Source organism: Salmo trutta, chromosome 27 (assembly GCF_901001165.1).
Source record: "Salmo trutta chromosome 27, fSalTru1.1, whole genome shotgun sequence".
Taxonomy (NCBI): Eukaryota; Metazoa; Chordata; class Actinopteri; order Salmoniformes; family Salmonidae; genus Salmo; species Salmo trutta.
The window spans coordinates 35,403,115-35,429,512 of record NC_042983.1 but is presented as its reverse complement, the minus strand read 5'-3'; the positions used below and the strand labels follow the sequence as shown (position 1 = coordinate 35,429,512).

Below are 26,398 nucleotides of genomic sequence, written 5' to 3'. Positions count from 1 at the left end.
GATATTCTAGTCCCAGGTCCTGTTGGGAGATATTCTAGTCCCAGGTCCGGTCGGGAGATATTCTAGTCCCAGGCCCTGTTGTCAGCACATCCTAAATGGACTATCCCTAGTGGTTCTTCACTATATATATAACTGGGTCCTTCACTTCACCCTCTTCCCCTGGTCCTGCTGATGGAGGGGAACCTGCACTTGACTGAACAGCCTGATTGAATCCAGCTGGTAATCGTCCATTTGCCCTTGCTGTTATCAGTTTTTGATTTACTTAACAATGCTGTCTGCGGCCCTGACCCACAGAGCAGAATCAGGTGCTGAAGCTGTCAGTCCCACTTGCTGTCACCTAGGCAACGCTAAGACTGTCAGTCAAACAGCGTGAAGTGGTCGCTTACAGAACCATGTATGTATGTGGCTCCGGTCCCTACAGCCCATCCCCTGTGACAGTCCACGTCTTTGCTGTTTGTCTATCCGGTCCCTACAGTCCATCCACTGTGATGGTCCATCTTGTTGCTGTTTGTCTCTCTGGTCTCCTTGATCACTGGGACTGAAACACCATGAAACATGACACATACAGTATCTGACATACACCTTTCAGAGAGAAGAGAATAGACGGTGGGGGGAAGGATGATATAGAGAGACAGAGAGCAAGAAAGACATTCAGACACAAATACAGACAGAAAGAGAGAGACAGAGAGAGTGAGAGAGAGAGAGAGCGAGAGAGAGAGAGTGAGTGAGAGGGAGAAAGAAAGAGAGAGAGTTAACGAGAGAGAAAGAGAGAGAAAAGAGGGGGGATGATATAGAGAGACAGAGCAAGAAAGACATTCAGACACAAATACAGACAGAGAGACAGAGAGAAAGAGCGAGCGAGAGAAAGAAAGAGCGAGAAAGAGAGAGATAACGAGAGAGAGAAAGAGAGCGAGAGAGAAAAGAGAGCAGAGTCCATTTCATGTCCAACAAGAGGTGGATGCATATTTCAAAGGGCTCAACATTAAATATTAACCTGGTCAGCCTGTCTCTACATAATCTGTCTTAATGAAGCTAAAGTGCTCTCCCCACTTTAGATACAGCCTTACACAGCGAGACAATGTCTGAGTTGACTTCAACCAGAGCAAAGTGAACTGCAGACTGTATATGTGTGTATCGGTGTGTTACAGTAGGTCTTTGATTATGTGTGTATCAGTGTGTTACAGTAGGCATTTGAGTATGTGTGTATCAGTGTGTTACAGTAGGCATTTGAGTATGTGTGTATCAGTGTGTTACAGTAGGCATTTGAGTATGTGTGTATCAGTGTGTTACAGTAGGTCTTTGAGTATGTGTGTATCAGTGTGTTACAGTAGGTCTTTGATTATGTGTGTATCAGTGTGTTACAGTAGGTCTTTGAGTATGTGTGTATCAGTGTGTTACAGTAGGCATTTGATTATGTGTGTATCAGTGTGTTACAGTAGGTCTTTGAGTATGTGTGTATCAGTGTGTTACAGTAGGCATTTGAGTATGTGTGTATCAGTGTGTTACAGTAGGCATTTGATTATGTGTGTATCAGTGTGTTACAGTAGGCATTTGAGTATGCACAGTGCATTCAGAAAGTATTCAGACCCCTTGACTTTCTCCACATTTTGTTACGTTACAGCCGTATTCTAAAGTGTATTCAATTGTTTTTCCCCCCTCCTCAATCTACAAACAATACCCCATAATGACAAAGCAAAAACAGGTTTTTACAAATGCTAGCAAATGTATTAAAAATAAAGACTGAAATTTCACATTTACATTAGTATTCAGACCCTTTACTCAATACTTTGTTGAAACACATTTGGCAGCAATTACAGCCTCAAGTCTTCTTTGGTATGACGCGACAAGCTTGTATTGGGGAGTTTCTCCCATTCTTCTCTGCAGATCCTCTTAAGCTCTGTCAGGTTTGATGCGGAGCATCGCTGCACAGCGCATTTCCAGGTCTCTCCAGAGATGTTCGATTGGGTTCTGGGCTCTGGCTGGGCCACTCAAGGACATTCAGAGACTTGTCCTGAAGCCACTCCTGCGTTGTCTTGGCTGTGTACTTAGGGTTGTTGTCCTGTTGGAAGGTTAACCTTCACACCAGTCTGAGGTCCTGTTCACTCTGGAGCATCCCCACAGCATGATGCTGCCACCACCATGCTTCACCTTAGGGATGGTGCCAGCTTTCCTCCAGATGTGATGCTTGGCATTCAGGCCAAAGAGTTCAATCTTGGTTTCATCAGACCAGAGAATCTGGTTTTATTTGATTTTTCATTTTATTTTACATCCTAAACATACAATATACTTGCAGTGAAGCCACTCAACAACTACACCACACCAGTCATCCAACAGACTCCCATTCAGAGCGACACACAGAAGCATCCAGGGTCAACGTCCTACTCAAGGGCACATCGACAGATCTCCCACAAGGCCAAAAGAAACAGGGTCGCGAACCCTCCAAGATTCCCCCACAGTTCCCTATAGCTGTCCCTCAACCATTCAAGACCCCTCCCACAGTCACGCCCCCAAGAAAAGTTTTTAAAAAAAGAAAAGAAAATAATAAAAAAGAAAATGAATTCCATTCCCCACCCCCAAGAACCTCCCCAATGCACCAACAAAATGAACTCATGAGAAAAAAGAAAAAGACAAAAAAAAACAGAAAACAACAATGCAAAAAAAAATACAAAGGACATCAAGGACAACTGTATATGTTTGAGTGCATGTCTGGCACTATTTACATACAGTTGAAGTCGGAAGTTTACATACACTTAGGTTGGAGTCATTAAAACTCATTTTTCAACCACTCCACAAATGTCTTGTTAACAAACTATAGTTTTGGCAAATTGGTTAGGACATCTACTGTGTGCATGACACAAGTCATTTTTCCAAGAATTGTTTACAGACAGATTATTTCACTTATAATTCACTGTATCACAATTCCAGTGGGTCAGAAGTTTACATACACTAAGTTGACTGTGCCTTTAAAGAGCTTGGAAAATTCCAGAAAATCATGTCATGGCTTTAGAAGCTTCTTCAATTCTGCCAATTGGAGGTGTACCTGTGGATGTATTTCAAGGCCTACCTTCAAACTCAGTGCCTCTTTGCTTGACATCATGGGAAAATCAAAAGAAATCAGCCAAGACCTCAGAGAAAAACATTGTAGACCTCTACATGTCTGGTTCATCCTAGGGAGCAATTTCCAAATGCCTGAAGGTAAAACGTTCATCTGTACAGACAATAGTACGCAAGTATAAACACCATGGGACCACGCAGCCGTCATACCGCTCAGGAAGGAGATGCGTTCCGTCTCCTAGAGATGAACGTACTTTGGTGCGAAAAGTGCAAATCAAACCCAGAACAACAGCAAAGGACCTTGTGAAGATGCTGGAGGAAACAGGTACAAAAGTATCTATATCCACAGTAAAACGAGTCCTATATCAACATAACCTGAAAGGCCGCTCAGCAAGGAAGAAGCCACTGCTCCAAAACCGCCATAAAAAAGCTGAAACGTTTGACCCAAGTTAAAGAATTGAAAGGCAATGCTACCAAATACTAATTGAGTGTATGTAAACTTCTGACCCACTGGGAATGTGATGAAAGAATAAAAAGCTGAAATAAATGACTCTCTCTACTATTATTCTGACATTTCACATTCTTAAAATAAAGTGGTGATCCTAACTGACCTAATACAGGGAATTTCTACTGGGATTAAATGTCAGGAATTGTTTAAAACTGAGTTTAAATGTATTTGGCTAAGGTCTATGTAAACTTCCGACCTCAACTGTATGTGTGTGTCCGTGTATGTGTGTATTTGAATGAGAGTGCGTGTACATGCATGTGTACAAACACATGCACGGCATCAGCATTAGCTGTAAAAACACTGCCCCTCGGTGTCTTTCAAACTTACTTTTTATTATGTTTTATTTCGAATAATTTTTTAAATACTTTATCTTTGACCATCATTCGATCTCCCGCCCAGCAACTCCACTCCCATTTGTCTCCAATTCTACATCCCAAGCCTCAGCTTCCCTCAGCCCATCCCACCGATCTCTGTTACCACCCTCTTCGGATTTCTAAGCAACATACACTACCGTTCAAAAGTTTGGGGTCACTTAGAAATGTCCTTGTTTTTGAAAGAAAAGCAATTTTTTTGTCCATTAAAATGACATCAAATTGATCAGAAATCTGTGTAGACATTATTAATGTTGTAAATGACTATTGCAGCTGGAAACAGCTGATTTTTTATGGAATATCTTGTCACGTCCTGACCAGCAGAGGGAGTAGTTGTTTAGTATTTGGTCAGGACGTGGCAGAAGTTGTGTGTTGTATGTAGTTTCTAGTTGTTCTGTTTCTGTGTTAGTCTGTGTGACTCCCGATCAGGAACAGCTGGATATCGTTGTTCCTGATTGGGAGTCATATATTAGGTGTGTGTTTTTCTCTTGGGGTTGTGGATTGTTTATTTTGCACTGCTGTAAGTATCTATATAGCCTGTAGAACTGTCGGTTTGTCCTTCGTTATTTTCTTGTTTCTCTGTGTTCTCATTATTTAATAAATTATGATGTTGAGCACGCAATCCGCTGCGCCTTGGTCTTCTCTACAGTACGACAACCGTTACAGAACAACCCACCAAAACAAGACCAAGCAGCGGAGGAAATCTGGTAAGGACCGGGGAACACGGCTGGTAAGGGAGCCTGAGAGGCAGCCCCAATAATTTTTTTGGGGGGGGGCACAAGTGTAGTTTGGCTGGGCGTGGATGGAGCCCCAGGCCAGCTCCCCGTACCCTTTTTGGGCAGAGACATACTGGACAGGTCCCGTGCTTTGGGGTGATGGGTGCTGTGGCGAGGCTGGGTATTTTCAGGCCAGTACGTGCAGTACCAGCGCCCCGCATGTGCCAGGGGAAAGTGGGCATCCAGCCAGAAGGGGTGATGCCAGTCCTGCGCTCGAGACCGCCAGTGCGCCTCTACGGTCCAGTGTTTCCCGCTACACGCACTAGCCTTGAGGTGCGTGTCTCCAGGCTGGCACGTCCAGTACCAGCCCCACGCATCAGGCTTCTAGTGCGTCAGCCCAGCCTCGCCAGTCTGGAGCTGCTAACCGACAAAGCATTACATGGGCTAGCTCCTATCTATCTTTCTGACTTGGTCCTACTGTACATACCTACACGTACGCTACGGTCACAAGACGCAGGCCTCCTAATTGTCCCTAGAATTTCTAAGCAAACTGCTGGAGGCAGGGCTTTCTCCTATAGAGCTCAATTTTTATGGAATAATCTGCCTACCCATGTGAGAGACACAGACTTGGTCTCAACCTTTAAGTCTTTACTCTCTCCACTGGGATTCTCTGCCTCTAACCCTATTGCAGGGACTGAGTCACTGGCTTACCGGTGCTCTTCCATGCCGTCCCTAGGAGGGGTGCGTCACTTGAGTGGGTTGAGTCACTGACGTGGTCTTCCTGTCTGGGGTGGCGCCCCCCCTTGGGTTGTGCCGTGGCGGAGATCTTTGTGGGCTATACTCGGCCTTGTCTCAGGATGGTAAGTTGGTGGTTGACGATATCCCTCTAGTGGTGTGGGGGCTGTGCTTTGGAAAATTCAGTGGGGTTATATCCTGCCTGTTTGGCCCTGTCATCGGATGGGGCCACAGTGTCTCCTGACCCCTCCTGTCTCAGCCTCCAGTATTTATGCTGCAGTAGTTTGTGTCGGGGGGCTAGGGTCAGTCTGTTATATCTGGAGTATTTCTCCTGTCTTATCCGGTGTCCTGTGTGAATTTAAGTATGCTCTCTCTAATTCTCTCTTTCTTTCTCTCGGAGGACCTGAGCCCTAGGACAATGCCTCAGGACTACCTGGCATGATGACTCCAGTCCACCTGGCCGTGCTGCTGCTCCAGTTTCAACTGTTCTGCCTGAGGCTATGGAACCCTGACCTGTTCACCGGACGTGCTACCTGTCCCAGACCTGCTGTTTTCAACTCTCTAGAGACAGCAGGAGCGGTAGAGATACTCTCAATGATCGGCTATGAAAAGCCAACTGACATTTACTCTTGAGGTGCTGACTTGTTGCACCCTCGACAACCACTGTGATTATTTTTATTTGACCCTGCTGGTCATCTATGAACATTTGAACATCTTGGCCATGTTCTGTTATAATCTCCACCCGGCACAGCCAGAAGAGGACTGGCCACCCCTCATAGCCTGGTTCCTCTCTAGGTTTTGGCCTTTCTAGGGAGTTTTTCCTAACCACTGTGCTTCTACACCTGCATTGCTTGCTGTTTGGGGTTTTAGGCTGGGTTTCTGTACAGCACTTTGAGATATCAGGTGATGTAAGAAGAGCTATATAAATTTGATTTGTTGTTTCTGTCACACTGCTTTGCTTTATCTTGGCCAGGTCGCAGTCGTAAATGAGAACTTGTTCTCAACTAGCTTACCTGGTTAAATAAAGGTTAAATAAAAATAAATCAGCATTGGTGTGTTCGATTACAGGCTCAAGATGGCCAGAAACAAATAACTTTCTTCTGAAACTCATCAGTCCATTCTTTTTCTGAGAAATGAAGGCTATTCCATGCAAGAAATTGCCAAGAAACTGAAGATCTCGTACAAAGCTGTGTACTACTCCCTTCACAGAGTAGAAAGAGGAGTTGGATGCCCCGGTGCACAACTGAGCAGGAGGACTAGTAGATTAGAGTGTCTAGTTTGAGAAACAGACGCTTCACAAGAGGTGACTCTGGGATGCTGGCCTTCTAGGCAGAGTTGCAAAGACAAATACATTTCTTAGACTGGCCAATAAAAAATTAAGATGGGCAAAAGAACAACAGACACTGGACAGAGGAACTCTGCCTAGAAGGCCAGCATCCCGGAGTCACCTCTTCACTGTTGACGGAGACTGGTGTTTTGCGGGTACTATTTAATGAAGCTGCCAGTTGAGGACTTGTGAAGCGTCTGTTTCTCAAACTAGACACTCTAATCTACTTGTCCTCCTGCTCAGTTGTGCACCGGGGCATCCAACTTCTCTTTCTTGGGATGTCTGGTGTGAACTGCTCCCTTGAGGTCATGCCACAGCATTTCAATCGGGTTGAGGTCAGGAATCTGACTGGGCCACTCCAGAAGTTGTATTTTCTTCTGAAGGCATTCTGTTGTTAATTTACTTCTGTGTTTTGGGTCGTTGTCCTGTTGCGTCACCCAACTTTTGAGCTTCGATTGGCAGACAGATAGCTGAACATTCTCCTGGAAAATGTCTTAATAACGGGAATTCATTTTTCCGTTGATGATAGCAAGCTGTCCAGGCCCTGAGGCAGTAAAGCAGCCCCAAACCATGATGTTCCCTCCACCATACTTTACAGTTAGGATGAGGTTTTGATGTTGGTGTGCTGTGCCTTTTTTTTCTCCACACACAGTTTTGTGTGTTCCTTCCAAACAACTCAATTGTAGTTTCATCTGTTTCATCTGTCCACAGAACATCCAGGTGCACTTTTGCAAACTTCAGACGTGCAGCAATGTTTTTGGACAGCAGTGGCTTCTTCCATGGTGTCCTCCCATGAACACCATTCGTGTTTAGTGTTTTACGTATCGTAGACTCGTCAGCAGAGATGTAAGCATGTTCCAGAGATTTCTGTAAGTCTTTAGCTGACACTCTAGGATTGTTCTTAACCTCATTGAGCATTCTACGCGGTGCTCTTGCAGTCATCTTTGCAGGACGGCCACTCCTAGGGAGAGAAGCAACAGTGCTGAACTTTCTCGATTTATAGACAATTTTTCTTACTGTGGACTGATGGACATCAAGGATTTTAGAGATACTTATTTCCCTCATTAAAATGCAAATCATTTCATAACATTTTTGACATGCGTTTTTCTGGATTTTTTTGTTGTTATTCTGTCTCTCACTGTTCAAATTAACCTAACATTAAAATTATAGACTGATCATTTCTTTGTCAGTGGGCAAACGTACAAAATCAGCAGGGGATCAAATACTTTTTTCCCTCACTGTATGTTTCATTCCCTTGACTGTTTGCCTGTGAGCGAATGCCACAGATGTTAGAAAATTGAGAAGATATTATGTGTGTAGTAAATCTGAGTAAGTTGATGTGTATATTGGATGTGATTTAGTGAGAGTGAGAGTGTATGCGTCTGTATATGAGTAAGACTATAATGTGTGATGTCCAAATAAATAATAACCCTGCCAATTTGCATGGTTGAGTGTCTGTGTGTGTTACATGTAGTGCGTATTGCCTTAATACCCATGATGATAATTGTAATCCATATCATATCACCATCATAGTTGCATCATAATTACCTTTAACATCATTGAAAAACACATCCCTGCATTTCAGTAGCAATTGACCTTTCACATGATCATGAAAGAGACCTTGCATTACTATAAAGAAGGCTTCACTACAGAACAAATGTATCCCGTACAATATGTTATTATCCCCATTGGCCCTATTCTGAATATTCCCCTTGCTTGTTCTAAACATATATAGACATGTAGACAAAGACATAGAAAAGACAAACAAGAAACATATTAAATTCCAGAACAGTTGTCGACAATAGAGAGAGTGTTGAGAGAGGGAGAGAAGAGAGCGAGATCAAGTGTGTATGTATTAGTCCGTATGTGTAAGTGAACATGTAATTGAGTACGTGTGTGTTCATATCCACTTCATAGTGTTCAGATATTTTTTACAGTTCCCATACTTTCTTTTTTTCATAACCTGAAGTCCCTATAGAATTTAGTACAGCCATGGTGTTATGGAGCTGTCTCGGAATAGCTGTCCATCTAAAAAGAGTTTGTCCATAATGAGAAAGCACGCTTACCCCTCTCCCTCTGTTGCCTCTGTACAGGATACAGTCTCTTATGATGTTCATTTTTCCCCCGTGAAAATTGGTCATTGAGACCGAATTTGGTCCCTTTAAGCTCCCTTCCCCTGCTTTTGATCATCTCCTTTTGTTGGTAGTGTTCAAAATTTTGCGATGATCGATAAGGGACCCTTGGTCTGCCGCTCTGAGCTCCAAGTCTGTGTACACGGTGGAAAGCCACTTTGTTTACAGTCTCTAGAGGAAGTTAAGGCGGATTGCATGAATTCTCTGATCGCGCCCTCTGGATTATTGGATGCGTCCTCAGGAATCCCAGAAAATATTAGATTTTCACGCATGCTACGACTTTGTATGTCTAGCAGCGACTCCTTCATCACCCTGTTTTCCCTGAGTAGACAACCCATTTTGGAATCGTGGATTTTTAACTTGGCTGTGAGTGCCTTGTTCTCTCCTTGGAGCGTGAAAATTTCACTCTGGCTAAACTCCAAACTCCCCCTCAGCCCTGCTACCTCCTCACACAACTTTTCCAGTCTGCATGGATTCCAGCCAGAGCACTAGCCTCTACTTCAATGGTAAGTAAATCGTCCGTGTCTGTAGATCAATCTGTTTTTCTTTTTTTTGTCCGGTTAGAGTTCTTTTGTGAGGTAGTCGGATATTTCCATGATGGAGTATGTTGTTCCTCCATAGCGTAAAGCTGTTGGTACTCGTCGATTTCCCTCAGGATCTCCTTAGTATCCAGGTTGGCTCTTTACTGCAACCAGTTGTTTTTCAAAATGTTTTAACAATGTATCTTTCCCACGACGACGACTGGTGTCTGTAGTACAGCCACATAGCACTGTTGTTTGGTCAGCTGTGTTTCCTAGCTGTTAAAAGCTATGTGCGTTGCGGAATCCACACAAAATCAAGTTTGGTATTCTTAATTAATAGTGGTTTTGTTTTCATCAAAAATAACAAACCGGGTGTTTTCCAGCATACAGTGTTTAGTTGCGCACTCTGACCAGAGAATCTTGTTTCTCCTGGTCTGAGAGACCTTTAGGTGCCTTTTGGAAAACTCCAAGAGGGCTGTCATGTGCCTTTTACTGAGGAGTGGCTTCCGTCTGGCCACTCTACCATAAAGGCCTGATTGGTGGAGTGCTGCAGAGATGGTTGTCCTTCTGGAAGGTTCTCCCATCTCCACAGAGGAACTCTGGAGCTCTGTCAGAGTGACCATCGGGTTCTTGGTCAACTCCCTGACCAAGGCCTTTCTCTCCCGATTGCTCAGTTTGGCCGGGCGGCCAATTCTAGGAAGAGTCTTGCTGGTTCCAAACTTCTTCCATTTAAGAATGATGGAGGCCACTGTGTTCTTGGGGACCTTCAATGCTGCAGAAATGTTTTGGTAAACTTCCCCAGATCTGTGCCTGGACACAATCCTGTCTCGGAGCTCTACAGACAATTCCTTCGTCCTCATGGCTTGGTTTTTTCTCTGACATGCACTGTCAACTGTGGGACCTTACATAGACAGGTGTGTGCCTTTCCAAATCATGTCCAATTAATTGAATTTGCCACAGGGAGACTCCAATCAAGTTGTAGAAACATCTCAAGGATGATCAATGGAAACAAGATGCACTTGAGCTCAATTTCATATCTCGTAGGTCTGAATACTGAATACTTAAATAAGCTATTTCTGTTTTTAAATTTTAACACATTTGCAAAAATTTCTAAAAAAACTTTTCACATTGTAATTATGGGGTATTGTGTGTAGATTGATGAGGGAAAAAATGCATTTAATCCATTTTAGAATAAGGCTGTAACATATCAAAATGTGGAAAAAGTCAAGAGGTCTGAATAGTTTCTGAATGTACTGTATGTGTGTATCGATGTGTTACAGAAGGTGTTTGAGTATGTATGTGCACTTCTCTAAACTGTGACACTTTCGGTACAAACCAGCCTCCCACTCCAGACTGCAGTGAGATGTCGGCTTAGAAATACAAACAAAACCCCACATGCTCATTATTGGTACTCACACATTAATCTCTAGTGGACAGACTACGTTCTTTCCTCTTTTGTTTTCTACTGCTCCTCAAGCAAGGGAGGAGGCAGATGACATCACAAAGTCACCATACAACCAACTCCTTGAAGTTTGCAGTTGTGTCTAAAAAACACTATTTAGCTCCTCCCCCCCAAAAAATACTTGGGATATCGCATTACAACAGAAAAAGTTCAAAAATCACTGGAGGACGTCTGTGCCCCAGTTAGAGGGGCTGGTTGGTAATTAATATGCATGCCAGCTTAATTATAACTGGTCCTTATCTCAGCTAACCAAATTTATTTCACTACAAGCCATCCCTAATTGGCTGCATGAAAGCACTGCGACAAGAAACCTGTTAATGCTTCAGATCCAGACACATGAGACAATCCTATCTGCACACACAGCAGAGGGGGATGAGAGGGGAGGAGAAAGAGATAGGGGGCGAGAAAGAAAGAGTGTGGATTTTAGGTTGAGCGGTAAAGAACGTATCCTGAAAACGGACATGGTGACTGAGCTGAAGGGTGTAATCATGAGGGACAGTGTGTGTGTGTGTTTGCGAGTGTTTTTTGTTTTGTTTACCAACCTAACCCTAAAAAAATTACAAAATAAAAAATGAAGAAAAATAAATCCTTCGTCTCTCTGTGTCGTCTCTCTGTGTCGTCTCCTGCCTTGTTTTTTTAACCACCTTATGCACTTTGGTTGATGCGCTTAGCTTTTGTGCGTCTTTATTTGCCATTTCCATTGATGTACTCACTTCTATTGCTCTCTGCAATGTTAAGTTACTCTCAGTCAAAAGGCGTTTCTGAATTGCCTCGCTGCGCATGCCACACACTAACCTATCACATATAGTGTCACTCATTGATCGCCCAGATTCACATTGTTCAGATAACTGTTTCAATACAGCCACAAACTGTGAGATTGATTCCTCCTCCTCTTGATTTCTCTTATGAAACCGGAATCTCTCTGCAATTATCAGTGGTTTGGGAGAATAATGTCCTTTTAAGGTAGCCACAATTGTTTTTCAGGCGTTACTAGGCTGCGCAGTAGATTGACTGTTTTTCCTCCCATAACAGTCAAAAATGTTGGCACAACGACTTCTGCTTTAATACCATTTCCCAACACAAAGTACTCAAAACGTTCTGTGTAAGAACTCCATTGTTCCACAGATTCATCAAATGTTCCTATATTTCCAATCAATGCAGACATTTTCGGTTTATTTTTCTTTCTCTCACTTTTCAGACGGTCCCTTACACCCAGACCCCTTTTTTTCCCGCAGCGAAACTCTTCCTATCCCTCGAGGCTCTCGTTGCCGTGACATCAAAGGCTAGCTAGCATCACTCGACTGGCTAGCTCCACGTTTTGTTTGCATCTTTCTACAGCGGGAAAAAAAACGAATTTAACTCAGACTTTCTGCCGAAGATGATGAGTACAAACGTGAGAACGTTTCTTCCTCGTCGCCAGTTTTGTTGTATAGCACACTGTATTACTTATACAACTAATATAAGGACAGGACATGAGACGGGAGTAGAAATTAACGTGGGCATTGTTTAATGCGTTTCACAGGAAGAACGTTCCAAGCATTTCAACGTAGGTAAGCAAGGGGGGGTTACAGGTGCCCTAAAGGGACAAAAACTAGAATATCAATACACAACATAGACTGTGTGTAATGAATCCATGTTGTCTTTCTCGCTCTTTCTCAGTCCACACCCCCTTCCCTTTGTCTATCAAGCCGTCATATCGGCTTAGCCCACTAGGGACTTTTCCATCATTGTTAGTAACCAATATCTACTGTTTGTTTGTTATGTATTTCTGTGATTGTTTAGTTAGTTAATAATTTATTTACTAAGCCAATTTGTATTCATAATTTATGCTAGGGTTCGTGCAGATAACAAAGAATTTTACGACATTCAGATGAGATTGATAGCAGGTCACAATTAATATTTGACTGCTGTTGATATAAAAGATCTTCAGATCTTTAAGAGAGTGGATTCGGGAGATAACCGCTCTATATAAATTAATGCTTCTGTGGTGCCCCAGGATGTTAATGGTTTGATTGTTGCATGGTTTAATTCAATCACGTAATCAATTAAACGTTAGGTAATCGATTTGATAAACTAGCAGGTAATATCATTTTGTCACATTTAAGGTTGGTAAAGACACGGCATATGGTGCCCCGTGTGAGGCATCTAAAATAGGATGAGGCATTTATTTGGAATTAAGTATATACATTAATTGTGCAAACAGATTACTGTACAAACAGACTGCGTTAGATACAATTAGAGCCGTGTGGTGTGTGTGTTGCTCATAGTTGTCCCGGTGTCGCGTATCAGATGACGTCAGAGTGTCTTATGAGTTGTTAAATTCCAGATTTAGTCCATTTGGCCAAACGGTACAAATTCTGTCGGTCAATATTAATTTCTAGAGCAAGGGCATAGATCCAGTAATGTTAGAAATTTGAAGATAGATCTGTTTGGTGACCGAGCCGAAGTGTTATCTGTCCGCCTATCACGCTGAGCCAGCGTGGGTAGGCCACAGGTGTATCTGTTTTTATGTACCACGTGTGTCGGTAATATAATGCTAGCAAAGAGTATGCCGAATGGGTTAACGTGAGATGTCACTAGTAAACCCCCTTTCCATGTTGTATGGAATCCTTTGTGCTGTGGGAACAGTATAAGAATAGCTAGTTGGCACAAGATGCTACAGCTAACGAAGGAATAGCAGCCATTTTGTTTTCCTGTGTCACTGCTAAACTCTTCCGTTTTGGGCGACGGAAGAGTTCCGCCATTGTACTTCCGTTCGAGTTCAGCTTTGTGCGAACAGTGACCCCTGGTGGTGAAGAATCGCCAGTACATTTCTTTAAAAATAATTTGTTAGGTGACACCCAAAAGTGGATCACGTTTAAGAAGTGGCTACTTATGATATCCAGCCACTCGCAATTGATTGGATATCGATGTCTCATTCAATTTAACTAATAAGTAAAATTGCCAGATTTACCTTTACAGGTGGATCTTTGAAATAATATCCAAATTGATTGGTTTCCTAAAATGAGACAAAATGAGACCTAGTGGTGAATGTACCATAACATTTGCTCTACTGGTTACACTTATGATAATCTAGACAATCTCAATTAATTGGATATCATCGTCTCATTCAATTGAATAAGTTAAATTGTCTAACATAACTTTTCAGGTTCTACAGGAACAACAGGTTCTACAGGAACAAAATCACATTCTACAGGAACAACTCAATTTATTTTGCCAAAACTAAATATGATGATGTCCACGCCAAACTAGATAAATCTGAAGTGTTATCTACAAACAGGAGCGCTCAACTTGATAACATGCATGCAGTTTTGTTGAACGTTACTCAAAGTAACAATGTTCTACTCAACATGCTGCAGACCAAAGAAGATCAGTGAATGAACACAATGACTAAGTTGGATGACAGGTCAGCAGAACTCATTGAAGTTGCTGACCAAATGAATGATGAGAGAACTCAGGTGATGAAGGTGGAAATATTGATTTCTAAGGGAGGAAATCTCATCACTGAATCTCTCGCTCCGTACTCAAGACCTCTATCTGCAAACAATGATAGATAAGTTTGAGACTGAAAGGAGCAAATGCGACACTCACGTGTCCAAAATCAGTACTCTAAGCGCTCAAGTGGACTCTGCAATGCAGCAGAATACCACCCTTAGATACAATCTGGTGGAATTCCAGAATTACCCAACCAAGCAACCGGAGTCCGGTACTCAAAGAAGTGAAGGTTTCAGACTTTGCCTGCCTCAAGTGTCCCTCAGTCTTCTCCTCTTGGCCATTCGGCACTGAGTAATATGGCGCCTCTTCACCAACACTGCCAAAGCTTGCCTTCTCCTCTTGACCTTTAGGCCCCAATTTCCCCACAGGAGGAAGCCATCCCTCTCCGCCCGCTTGGCGTGGAACACCTTCACAAAATCGTCAAGAATTTCCCCACCTTTAACTCTGTTCCAGGTCAGCCAAACGATACTGAGACGTTCCTAGCTGACAGAGGACGGATTGGATGGCTACCCGAATGCTACGGGTTCTGACAGGGTTTACCTCGTCACGTGTCTATTCGAACGTCGAATAGACACGTGATGAGGTCCATTTGTCTACAGCAGCAACACGTGCTTAACGACTACACTAAACTTGCCATAGCTTTGAAATTAGAATTCAGTTGTTCTATGACTCACAAACACGATAGCTCACTGGCTAACACTGTCAAACAAGCTCGGAATGAACACCCACAAGCTTGCTATCATAGGCTTCGTTCAGCTTACTTTGGCCTACTCACTGAAACAGGAATGGAAGAACTGTTACCATTCAAACAAATGTTTCTGTTGAACATGTATCCCACATTACCTACTTGGGCCCTACAGCCCACATTGGCTTGCCTATCTTACAACTCAGAGAGCTTACAAGCACAGCTTTTGAGGCATCAAAAGCTTGCAACGCTAAGAGCCCTGACCACTCGGTTTTGAAGTTTGGCCAGGAGCACTCACTCCAGTTAGAGGGTGCATTGTCAGGTATTGTAGTGTTGAGAGATGACGCACAACAGTGGTTTCTACCACAAATCCACGATTCCAATAACCACCGTGGTCGAAATAACTAAAGTACGTCGCCATCGAAACGACTACCGCTACAATTGACCTGTTCGCCAGGTTCCTGCACCTAACCCACACAAAGTGTCAGAGCACAAGGGTAACAAAGGGTTAAAGGACAATCAAAACGTAGACCAATGTTCTCTAGAAGTCCCATTACCTGAAGAACTAAAGCGAGAAAAATTTGAGATAAGGGTAAAAGATATGTCACAAGGACTAGACGGGAATTACCAGACATCAGGTCCACAGGAATTAACACCCTTAGCAAGGACATTACAATTCAAATTTCTCCCACTCTCACTCGAGACCCTATCCAGGGCCCGCTTGATCAAGAAACAAGCCCCCAGGCTTTGTCTATAGACTCTGATACAAAGGTTGCGAAGAAAAAGGTCAAACGCTTCGTTAAAGCCAAGGCCACTCAAAATCCGAAAAGTCGTTCTGCTTTCACCTGGAACAGAAATGGCACATCGCGTCATTGCGAATGACCACTCCACTTTGTGGGGAATATGTCCACTAAATACGAATCTAAACGTCCATACCTGGGAACAGTCCTGGAGGACTGCTTAACATGCGCTTATTGAGTCAGGCACAACAATATCGCTCATCTCTCAAACATTGTTTGATGATCTCAAAAGGGCTTTGAAGCCAACTAAACGTTGGTTAAAAGTGGAACGATGCGACACTACACTTCGAGGGGTCACTCAGACTATCTCGCCTCTCACATTGAGAGTCATGCTGAAACTACACTTCCAGGATGTATCACTCGTTCACCCTGTGTATGTTACCAGCCTCAAAACTGTACCCCTGCTACTTGGAGCAGACTTGATAGATCGGTTACTCCCACAGATGGATTGGAAAACCAACCATGTATGGTCACAGGCCACAGTGCCTTCTCCACTGACCACACTGTCTACCCCTAACACTAGCTTCAATGCAGTCATTCACAAGGGGTATCTGTCGAAAGTACCCATTGGGAAAAAGACGTTTCAAAACCTCTTGGTGCAGAATCCGATCCAAGGAGATATTACGATATCTCGACACATTCCATCAGCAAACCTGATTGACCATTATTTTCATGATTTCGAGCCAGCAGTCTCTGTGAATGAGCAACTTCCCTCCTCCTTGAAGTTGTGCAATACTGTAGTTGAGATAAACTTCCCTTGCCATTCGGACACTTCCGCTAGCACGTCTCAGCAAGAAAAACATTGATGGGAAGAGCGTACTCTGATTCCGATGATAGATCTTCTGCTTTGTGGTGGACTGTCACCCCTTACAATGACACCAATGACGTCAGTCCAGCAACTGACCTGATGACTCCCACTGGTGAAACACTTTGCGATATCACAGAGAGATATCCTCGTCTCAGTTCGCAGGTACTGAAGAGGTTGCCACATGCAGACGCTGTGGTGACTGACAGGTCTCGACAGCCACTGAGTGTTTTGAAGCACAAACACCAGAAGATTTGGTTGAAAGGTTACAGCCATTCTCATAACAAATCGGTCAATGACAACTCGTACATGGGGGGGGGGGTCGAGACTACATGCTACACCGTACGAGGCCGCCAGAGCAGAAAACACCTCTAGTTGTAAACTCCCCTATGAGAACAGTGATGAGCAGACAGGCCCCTCGACGGGGATAATCTTAGAACACATCTAAGATATTACTGAGGTCTACCACACTGGTCGTAAAATAAGTCCAGTTGACTTCCACCTCTGAAACAAATGGTAAAAATAGTAATGCCTTGCCATGTGTAGTTTCAACTACAATACAACTAGTAAAGTGCTCTAATCATGTGTTCCAGTAGGATAATATTTCAGAATAAATCGGTAGGACAACTGGTCCCCTTGAGTACCAGTACCAATACCACAGTCAGTCCAGCAACCATCAGTAAGAGGATTAGAGACCTCACAAGTCAAATTGCTATTGATAATAGCGACAGAGGAGTTAGTCGTCACTCAGATTGCAACACGTGTAAGGGACTCTCCAGAACACTTCTTATGGTCAACACACATGTCACTAATAAATAGAACCCTCCATTCAGGAGGAAAGTTATTAGAAGTCATGAACCATGATCACACCGCGTACGACTGGTTCAGTGCTTAGAGAGTACTTCCGTCGTGAGGTTAGCTCCTCCGTGGATAACAGTTATGAAATAGACTCCTTCATACCTATCACCGCTACAATGGTGTAAGACACAGTGACGTGTAGTAAAACTACACAGGTCCCCTTAACACGTCTTGAGGTCAACATCAATTCTTACTGACCTCCAGGCATCGACCTGGAAATGATCTGATGATGTCAGACTCATTCTGAACAAGTTGTAACCTACCAGGATACTTGGTTCTTTCCCTCGGCATGTGCACTTATGTAAGCTTAAACATACTCGTACAACGGAACATTTAATGAGGATTTATGCTCGGATCACTAAGGGTCTGAACAAAATACCAGCCTTAGAAAGTTGAAAATGTCCTCTTAGGCCTTTTTGACTCTACAACTACAGTACTCACCAGTTTCCCCACAGAGGTCAATAGGTCATCCCTGTAGACAGTCCGAGGCTGGTCCCTTGCAGCTGTAGACTTATCATGTAGTTATCAACTTAGGATAGGGCCTTAAGCAACACACCACAAATTAGGAATGCCCTAGAGATGACATTAGACAATGCCATGATAGGGTCATTTTGTCAAGATTTTGAACATATGTAGAATAGAGTCCAATTAGATGATTAAGGTGTGATAACTATATTTTGTATATCTTTTGTTTATGCTTTCATTCCTTTTCATTTAATTTCCTTTAACACTTAGGAAGTGATAGAGCCATAAACAAGTTCCCCATACAACCATCACTCAGTGCCACAACGCTGCTCATTTGGGAAGAAATGTAATTCTAGATTTTGTGAGTGTGTGTGCGCTGTTAACATCTGCCTAAATTACTGCCCAGATCTTCCAGTCTGGACGACCAGATGATGGGTCCGGAATGGTGATCCTAATCCGGACATCGCTGCCCATCCACACAGGATTCCAACAGAGAACACAACAACGACATACGGGCATAAATATAAATTGCAATTTATTTTTGAATGAGGGACCATTCATGGGAAAAGGATTAGCATTTCAATGAATATAGTTATAGATTGTGTGTAATGAATCCATGTTGTCTTTCCCGCTCTTTCTCAGTCCACACCCCCTTCACGTTGTCTACCAAGCCGTCATATCGGCTTAGCCCACTAGGGACTTTTCCATCATTGTTAGTAACCAAATATCTTCTGTTTGTTTGTTATGTATTTCTGTGATTGTTTAGTTAGTTAGTAAATAAATAATTAAGCCAATTGGTATATTGCTGATTCATAATTTATGCTAGGGTTCATGCAGATAACCAATAATTTTATGATGTTCAGATGAGACTGATAGAAGGTGACGATTAATAATTGACTGCTATTGATATAAACATGGGATGCAAACTGGTGTGAGACCAAAATAGTGACACTTTTGTTTTGCACTGAAACATGTAAAAACAAATCCCTGCTAGGGGGAAATGCAGGTTTTAACTAATTAAACAACAAAGAATTTGATCTACATGATCAGTCTCTGTGTGTAAAATAACAAGTGCTTAATGTGAATCTAACTCACAGCTAAACAAATATAAAGAAAGCAATCCAATGTGATTTGTTGCCTAGACTTTACTGCAAATGACACTCAAGCCTTGAGAAAAAACAATACACTAATATTGCAGTTAGCCATGACAGCCTTTACAATAGAATGCTTGTGACCACACACATCTAAATATTGCACTTGGGAAAAAACATCTTAAATAGAATGAAACAAAAGGCATTCTAATTTTTGCTCTATTATAGTGGCCACTATTGTCGACATCGATCAAGTGCAGAAGGCTACAAAAAATGATGTTCACTGAGAAAAAATGTAATAATCCCCCCTCACTCACACACGTTTTACTGTCAAGTTCAACACAACAAAATAAATATCTTTGGGCTACACTGCATTGTACACTTTATGCCTGTGGACATCTGTTCTACAATGTGCCAGCAGAGCATGGTACCCTTTGTTGGCATAATTGATCTTTTTCATGCAGAGAGTACACCTGGCATAACAATTTTTATCCACTGTATTTAAAAACTGAGAGAGAAATAGGGAAAGTGTGTGGTGTTCCTTTCACCTAGTGGCATCCAGCTTAAGCCGGGCCCAGCTCCAGCTACACTTGTTTAGCAAGCAACGTCTCATTTTCACCTAATTCTCTCATTCTGAAAATTAACCACATACTACTGTAAAGGGAAAACATTAGTTCACAGATGGTAGTTTGTTCGTTAGCTAATTAACATGTCTGTCACGTTCCTCTTCGTCAGAAGATATGTTGAAATCGCTGTTGGAAAAAGTGGACCAATATGCAGCGGATTGCGTGCTCATCATAATTTATTCTAATGTGAACACCACGAACAAAACAAGAAAACAACGACCGACAGGAACAGTATAGCAGGCTACACACGTATAGCAGTGCTAAAACAACTACCCACAAACAACAAGACCAAACACACCCTAATATATAGGACTCCCAATCACAGGCAACTAGAAAACACCTGCCTTCAATTGAGAGTCCATACCCCAATTAACTAACATAGAAACAGAACAGATAGAAAACCCATAGAAACACAAACATAGAAAAGAACCCCAAAACACATAAACTAACTACCCTCTGCCACATCCTGACCAAACTACAATAACAAATAATCCTCTATACTGGTCAGGACGTGACAGTACCCCCCCCCAAAGGTGCAGACCCCGGATGCACCTTACACAAAACCCAGTAATCCCCCAAAACAAACAGAAAATCCCCCTAAACTAAAGGGAGGGAAGGGAGGGTGGCTGCCGTCAACGACGGCACCTGTGCTACACCCCCCCTCCCCAACCCATCTATATTGGAGGCGGCTCAGGTGCGGGACGTGGACTCCGCTCCACCCTCGGCGTCGCCCACTTAGGTGGCGCCCCTGGCCGCGTCGGAGGACTGGTGGGCGACCCTGACTGCGCCCGGCTGGCGGGCGGCTCTGGCGGCTCCAGACTGGCGGGCGGCTCTGGCGGCTCCAGACTGGCGGGCGGCTCTGGCGGCTACAGACTGGCGGGCGGCTCTGGCGGCTACAGACTGGCGGGCGGCTCCAGACTGGCGGGCGGCTCTGGCGGCTCCAGACTGGCGAGGCTGGGCTTACGCACTAGAAGCCTGATGCGTGGGGCTGGTACTGGATGTGCCAGCCTGGAGACACGCACCTCAAGGCTAGTGCGTGTAGCGGGAAACACTGGACCGTAGAGGCGCACTGGCGGTCTCGAGCGCAGGACTGGCATCACCCCTACTGGCTGGATGCCCACTTTCCCCTGGCACATGCGGGGCGCTGATACTGCGCGTACCGGCCTGAAAATACCCGGCCTCGCCACAGCACACATCACCCCAAAGCACGGGACCTGTCCAGTAGGTCTCTGCCCAAAAAGGGTACGGGGAGCTGGCCTGGGGCTCCATCCTCGCCCAGCCAAACTACCCTTGTGCCCCCCCAAAAAAAATTCTTGGGGCTGCCGCTCGGGCTCCCTTACCAGCCGTGTTCCCCGGTCCTCACCAGATTTCCTCCGCTGCTTGGTCCTTTTAAGGTGGGTAGTTCTGTCACGTTCCTCTTCGTCAGAAGATATGTTGAAATCGCTGTCGGAAAAAGTGGACCAATATGCAGCGGATTGCGTGCTCATCATAATTTATTATAATGTGAACACCACGAACAAAACAAGAAAACAACGACCGACAGGAACAGTATAGCAGGCTACACACGTATAGCAGTGCTAAAACAACTACCCACAAACAACAAGACCAAACACACCCTAATATATAGGACTCCCAATCAAAGGCAACTAGAAAACACCTGCCTTCAATTGAGAGTCCATACCCCAATTAACTAACATAGAAACAGAACAGATAGAAAACCCATAGAAACACAAACATAGAAAAGAAACCCAAAACCCCGGAATACATAAACTAACTACCCTCTGCCACGTCCTGACCAAACTACAATAACAAATAATCCTCTATACTGGTCAGGACGTGACAATGTCACACAGGTTGCCAGGGTCCAGTAAGCAACTAACACGTTATAACTTGAGGAACGGCAAGGAGTCGTATCAGGTTACCAGTTAAAATAATAGCGAATTGGTTAGGTTACTAACGTTAGCTCATCTGATGTTGTACTGTCTGACTTTATTAACCAGATCATTTTCACACCATGAACTCAATTATTTGATCAGTAAAGTTTCTCTGGCTAGCAAACGGATCATTCGATCCCGCTAGCAAGATACTTAACAATGCTAACAATACTTGTTCCACCACTTTCTCCCTCACTTCAAACTTTCCAAATGACAGTTGTTTTTCGGTTACAGCTCATGAAGTACACTTCATCACCTTCTCACCCCCGTCTCCATGGTCAGGCTTCTCACCTACCTCTTAGTTATTGTTCATGGGACTTACTGCTGTAAGTTAACTGGTAAACTGCCTTTCAACTCTCCTGCTGTCTTTCAAGAGCGAGCGCTGATGTTGTAACTAGCCAATCTCTTCTCTTTTCAGTTGCGTGCTGCATTCTGTTATGTGAACGATTGGCTGAGCCGTGAATAAAGACAGTATAGCCCCAAACGCGTATCACTAGTTCGCATACAGCCAGTAGTCATCCAAAGCCCCCCCCATCCAAACTTTTCACTTCGGATCTACACGAATCACGTAGGTCACCTATTTTGGATTCAAAACGGCAAATTTCGCTGAAAGGTGACTAGTTTACATCCTTGTATAAAAGATCTTCAGCTCTTAAAGAGAGTGGATTCGGGAGATAACCGCTCTATATAAATGAATGCTTCCGTGGTGCCCCAGGTTATTAATGGTTTAATTGTTGCATGGTTTAATTCAATCACGTAATCAATTAAACGTTAGGTAATCGATTTGATAAAATAGCTGGTCATACAATTTAGTCACATTTAAGGATAGTAAAAACACGACAAGGGTGAGCCAACATGTTTTTTTCTACTTATTCCTACTTGCACCCACGCACACACACAATCAATAGTTCTGAAAATGTTGGAAACATTACCTTTCTTGACCATGCTGTAGTTTATGTAGCTGTTTGTTACATTCAATTTGTTTTGTGGACTTCACTGGACAGATGTTGCTCTCCAGTTTTATGATGAAACAAAGGTGTGGTTGAGGAGGGTGGTGGTGGTGGGAAGAGGAAAGGGAGGGTGGTGGTGGTGGGGAGAGGAAAGGGAGGGTGGTGGTGGTGGGGAGAGGAAAGGGAGGGTGGTGGTGGTGGGGAGAGGAAAGGGAGGGTGGTGGTGGTGGGGAGAGGAAAGGGAGGGTGGTGGTGGTGGGGAGAGGAAAGGGAGGGTGGTGGTGGTGGGGAGAGGAAGGGGAGGGTGGTGGTGGTGGGGAGAGGAAAGGGAGGGTGGGGGTGGTGGGGAGAGGAAGGGGAGGGTGGGGGTGGTGGGGAGAGGAAGGGGGAGTGGTGGTGGTGGTGGTGGGGAGAGGAAAGGGAGGGTGGTGGGGAGAGGAAAGGGAGGGTGGTGGTGGTGGTGGTGGTGGTGGGGAGAGGAAAGGGAGGGTGGTGGGGAGAGGAAAGGGAGGGTGGTGGTGGTGGGGAGAGGAAAGGGAGGGTGGTGGTGGTGGGGAGAGGAAGGGGAGGGTGGTGGTGGTGGGGAGAGGAAAGGGAGGGTGGGGGTGGTGGTGGTGGGGAGAGGAAAGGGAGGGTGGTGGGGAGAGGAAAGGGAGGGTGGTGGTGGTGGTGGTGGGGAGAGGAAAGGGAGGGTGGTGGGGAGAGGAAAGGGAGGGTGGTGGTGGTGGTGGTGGGGAGAGGAAAGGGAGGGTGGTGGGGAGAGGAAAGGGAGGGTGGTGGTGGTGGGGAGAGGAAAGGGAGGGTGGTGGTGGTGGGGAGAGGAAGGGGAGGGTGGTGGTGGTGGGGAGAGGAAAGGGAGGGTGGGGGTGGTGGGGAGAGGAAGGGGGAGGGTGGTGGTGGTGGTGGGGAGAGGAAGGGGGAGGGGGGTGGTGGTGGTGGTGGGGAGAGGAAGGGGGAGGGGGGTGGTGGTGGGGAGAGGAAGGGGGAGGGTGGTGGTGGTGGTGGGGAGAGGAAGGGGGAGGGTGGTGGTGGTGGTGGTGGGGAGAGGAAGGGGGAGGGTGGTGGTGGTGGTGGTGGGGAGAGGAGAAGGAAAACAAGCCCTGGAATTGCTACTCACGTGTAACAGAGTTCAGAACGTACCGTAAGCTCACTCCACAGTTAGCTTGAAATTCTGCAGATGGAGCCATCCAATTGGATCCTTTTTGGTTGCTCAGCCAGTTGGAAAGTTATCAGGAAGGGCTGTCACGTGTGTTAGCAAAGCAGAGGTCCCGAGTTTGCAGCCAGGTATGAGCCGAATTGAGTAGAAGTGGTACTCGCTAAGCAAGCAGCATGACGTCCATAACACACGCACACTTTCTCGCTCTCTCTTTCTCACACATATACACACACGCTCACACACTCACGTCCTCTCCTCCCACCTGCAACGGTCCCGGACAGTTCTGTAGCCACTCAGATCCTGTGTGTGTATGTATGTGTGTGTTTGTTGCCGTCACTTTAATCATTTATCTAACATCTAGCACTTCTGACTCCATGCTATAGGGATGTTTACAGTATATGAGAGAAGAGGGGTCACACACACTGCCACACACACATCCAAACATCTGTGTATATACACTGAGTATACCAACTATTAGATACACCCCCCCACCTCTCAGAACATCTTAAATGAGTTGGGGCATGGACTCTACAAGGTGTCAGAACCGTTCCACAGGGATGCTGGCCCATATTGACTCAAGTGCTTCCCACAGTTGTGTCAAGTTGGCTGGATGTCCTCAGCCAATCAACATTCAGGGCTCGAACCACCCAGTTCATAATACTGTATATACAGACTTGTAGTCCAATGGGAAGGATAAAGGATCAGTGGCCACATATAAGGTCAGACCCAGGTTTAACAAATTGATCTGGTGACCTTCAGCTTGATTATTTGTGTTTATATACAATATCATGCATTATAATATGTATTATAATATGTATTTCATAACATTGCTGTTGTGGCTATATTGAGCCAAAAACAAAAACATGGAATCAGAGAAAATTTCTGAATTTAGATACAATAAAGCTTTAAGATTAAGGTGGGTTTTTCACACACACACACACACACACACACACACACACACACACACACACACACACACACACACACACACACACACACGTTTCCTGCCACTGATGCCCTGTTGGTGAATGGGTGTCCATTACGAAAGAGACAGAGGCTAATTGGGCTGAAAGCCCCATAAGTGTTCCAGGGAACATCTCAGAACGTGTGTGTGTGTGTGTGTGTGTGTGTGTGTATGTGTGTCAGCGGCAGCCTGCCCATTAGGGATTTAGGGGCAGCGCCCCACTTGTGATTTTTTGATATACAGTACCAGTCAAAAGTTAGGACACACCTACTCATTCAAGGGTTTTTCTTTATTTTTACTACTTTTGACTGGTACTGAATATATGGTAAAATTCATAGATATGTGTTTTAAATGCTCATAAAAGTGTGGTAAGTGTGTACATTTTCCTATTTCTAAAATATAATGTTAAAAACAAGCTGCTCAGTTACTATTCTGCCCCTCAGTAACTCTGCTAGCAGCAGCAGCAGCGCCGCGGGCATAGGCCGTGAGAACATTAGTTGGATTATTTTGCCAGCTATTTGCTATGAGGGGGAACTGCCTCAATGAAATAGCAGGATTCCATAGCATACAATTTTATAGGACAAAGTAAATGGACCATCTTGGGGGGCTCAAATGTGTGTCCAGTCAGAACGTCTGTGTCTGCTCTAGTCTCCCTCTCAATGAGTCTCTCGTTCCAGACGGCTTACTCCCACACAGGAGACTAGATTTTTTAAATATATTTTTAAATGTAACTTTTATTTAACTAGGCAAGAGACTAGATCTGCTCTATCAGGTACAGATGGCGCTAAAGCAAAAAGCAAATTGTAATGAACTTAATCATGATAACAGCCATGGTAGCCTGGGACCTGATAAACCGGAACAAGAGTCGAAGGTCAGAGGGATACACTAGCTAGAACCTTCTCATCGCTGATCCGGTGTTCATCATGTTCTACTGTGGGTGACAGGACGACATGCTGTGTGGACTAAAACAGCATAAAACCTGGTGTATCACAAAGCATGATCAAAACGAATCAACCAGCTACAGTAATTTTGAGAAACATTGAGAAATTGTTTGGTAAAATTAACCAGTTATCTACCTTTGATAAGCAGCTATAGCTAGCTGGTAGCTTGCCCACTAGTTAGCTCCCATACCAATATCAAGTATATCTAAACTAAAGTCTGACTAACTCAAAAATAAAGTTATTTCAGAATGAAGTTAACTGGTTAGCATATCATGCTTTGTGACAACCTGTTAGGGATAGGGGGCAGTATTTTCATGTTTGGATGAAAAGCGTACCCAGAGTAAACTAACTGCCTGCTACTCGGGCCCAGAGTCAAATATTTGCATATTATTAGTAGATTTGGATAGAAAACACTCTGAAGTTTCTAAAACTGTTTGAATGATGTCTGTGAAATCCAACCAGGAAGTGGGAAATCTGAGGGTTGTAGTTTTTCAATTGAATCCCTATCCAAACTAGTGTCTGTGGGGTCATGTTGCACTTCCTAAGGCTTCCACTAGATGTCAACAGTCTTTAGAACCTTGTTTCATGCTTCTACTGTTACTGGGGAGAGAATAAGAGACCATTCAATCAGTGGACTGCCTGAGGACAAGGAGTTGTTTCCTGCGCGGCACACAGGCGCGCCGTTCCTTCTTTTTCCTCTGTAATGAATACGCTATTGTCCGTTGGAATATTATCGAATATTTATGTTAAAAAGACCCTAAGGATTGATTGTAAACATCATTTCACATGTTTCTACGAGCGG

General features: G+C 44.2%; 1 protein-coding gene across 4 annotated transcripts in view; it reads right to left on the bottom strand.

Moving 5' to 3' along the window:
- The window catches only part of frmd3 (FERM domain containing 3), a 73,433-nt gene that overhangs the window by 41,974 nt on the left and 5,061 nt on the right, over positions 1-26,398 (bottom strand). Inside the window, exon 1 of one of the 4 annotated variants that reach the window (XM_029717894.1) lies at positions 8,778-8,915. The exons of the other annotated variants lie outside the window; for them this stretch is intronic. Coding sequence (XP_029573754.1) covers positions 8,778-8,852 — 75 coding nt within the window. The 5' untranslated portion in view covers positions 8,853-8,915. Of the gene's footprint in view, positions 1-8,777; positions 8,916-26,398 lie in introns of those variants that run through there. 4 annotated transcript variants of the gene reach the window in all.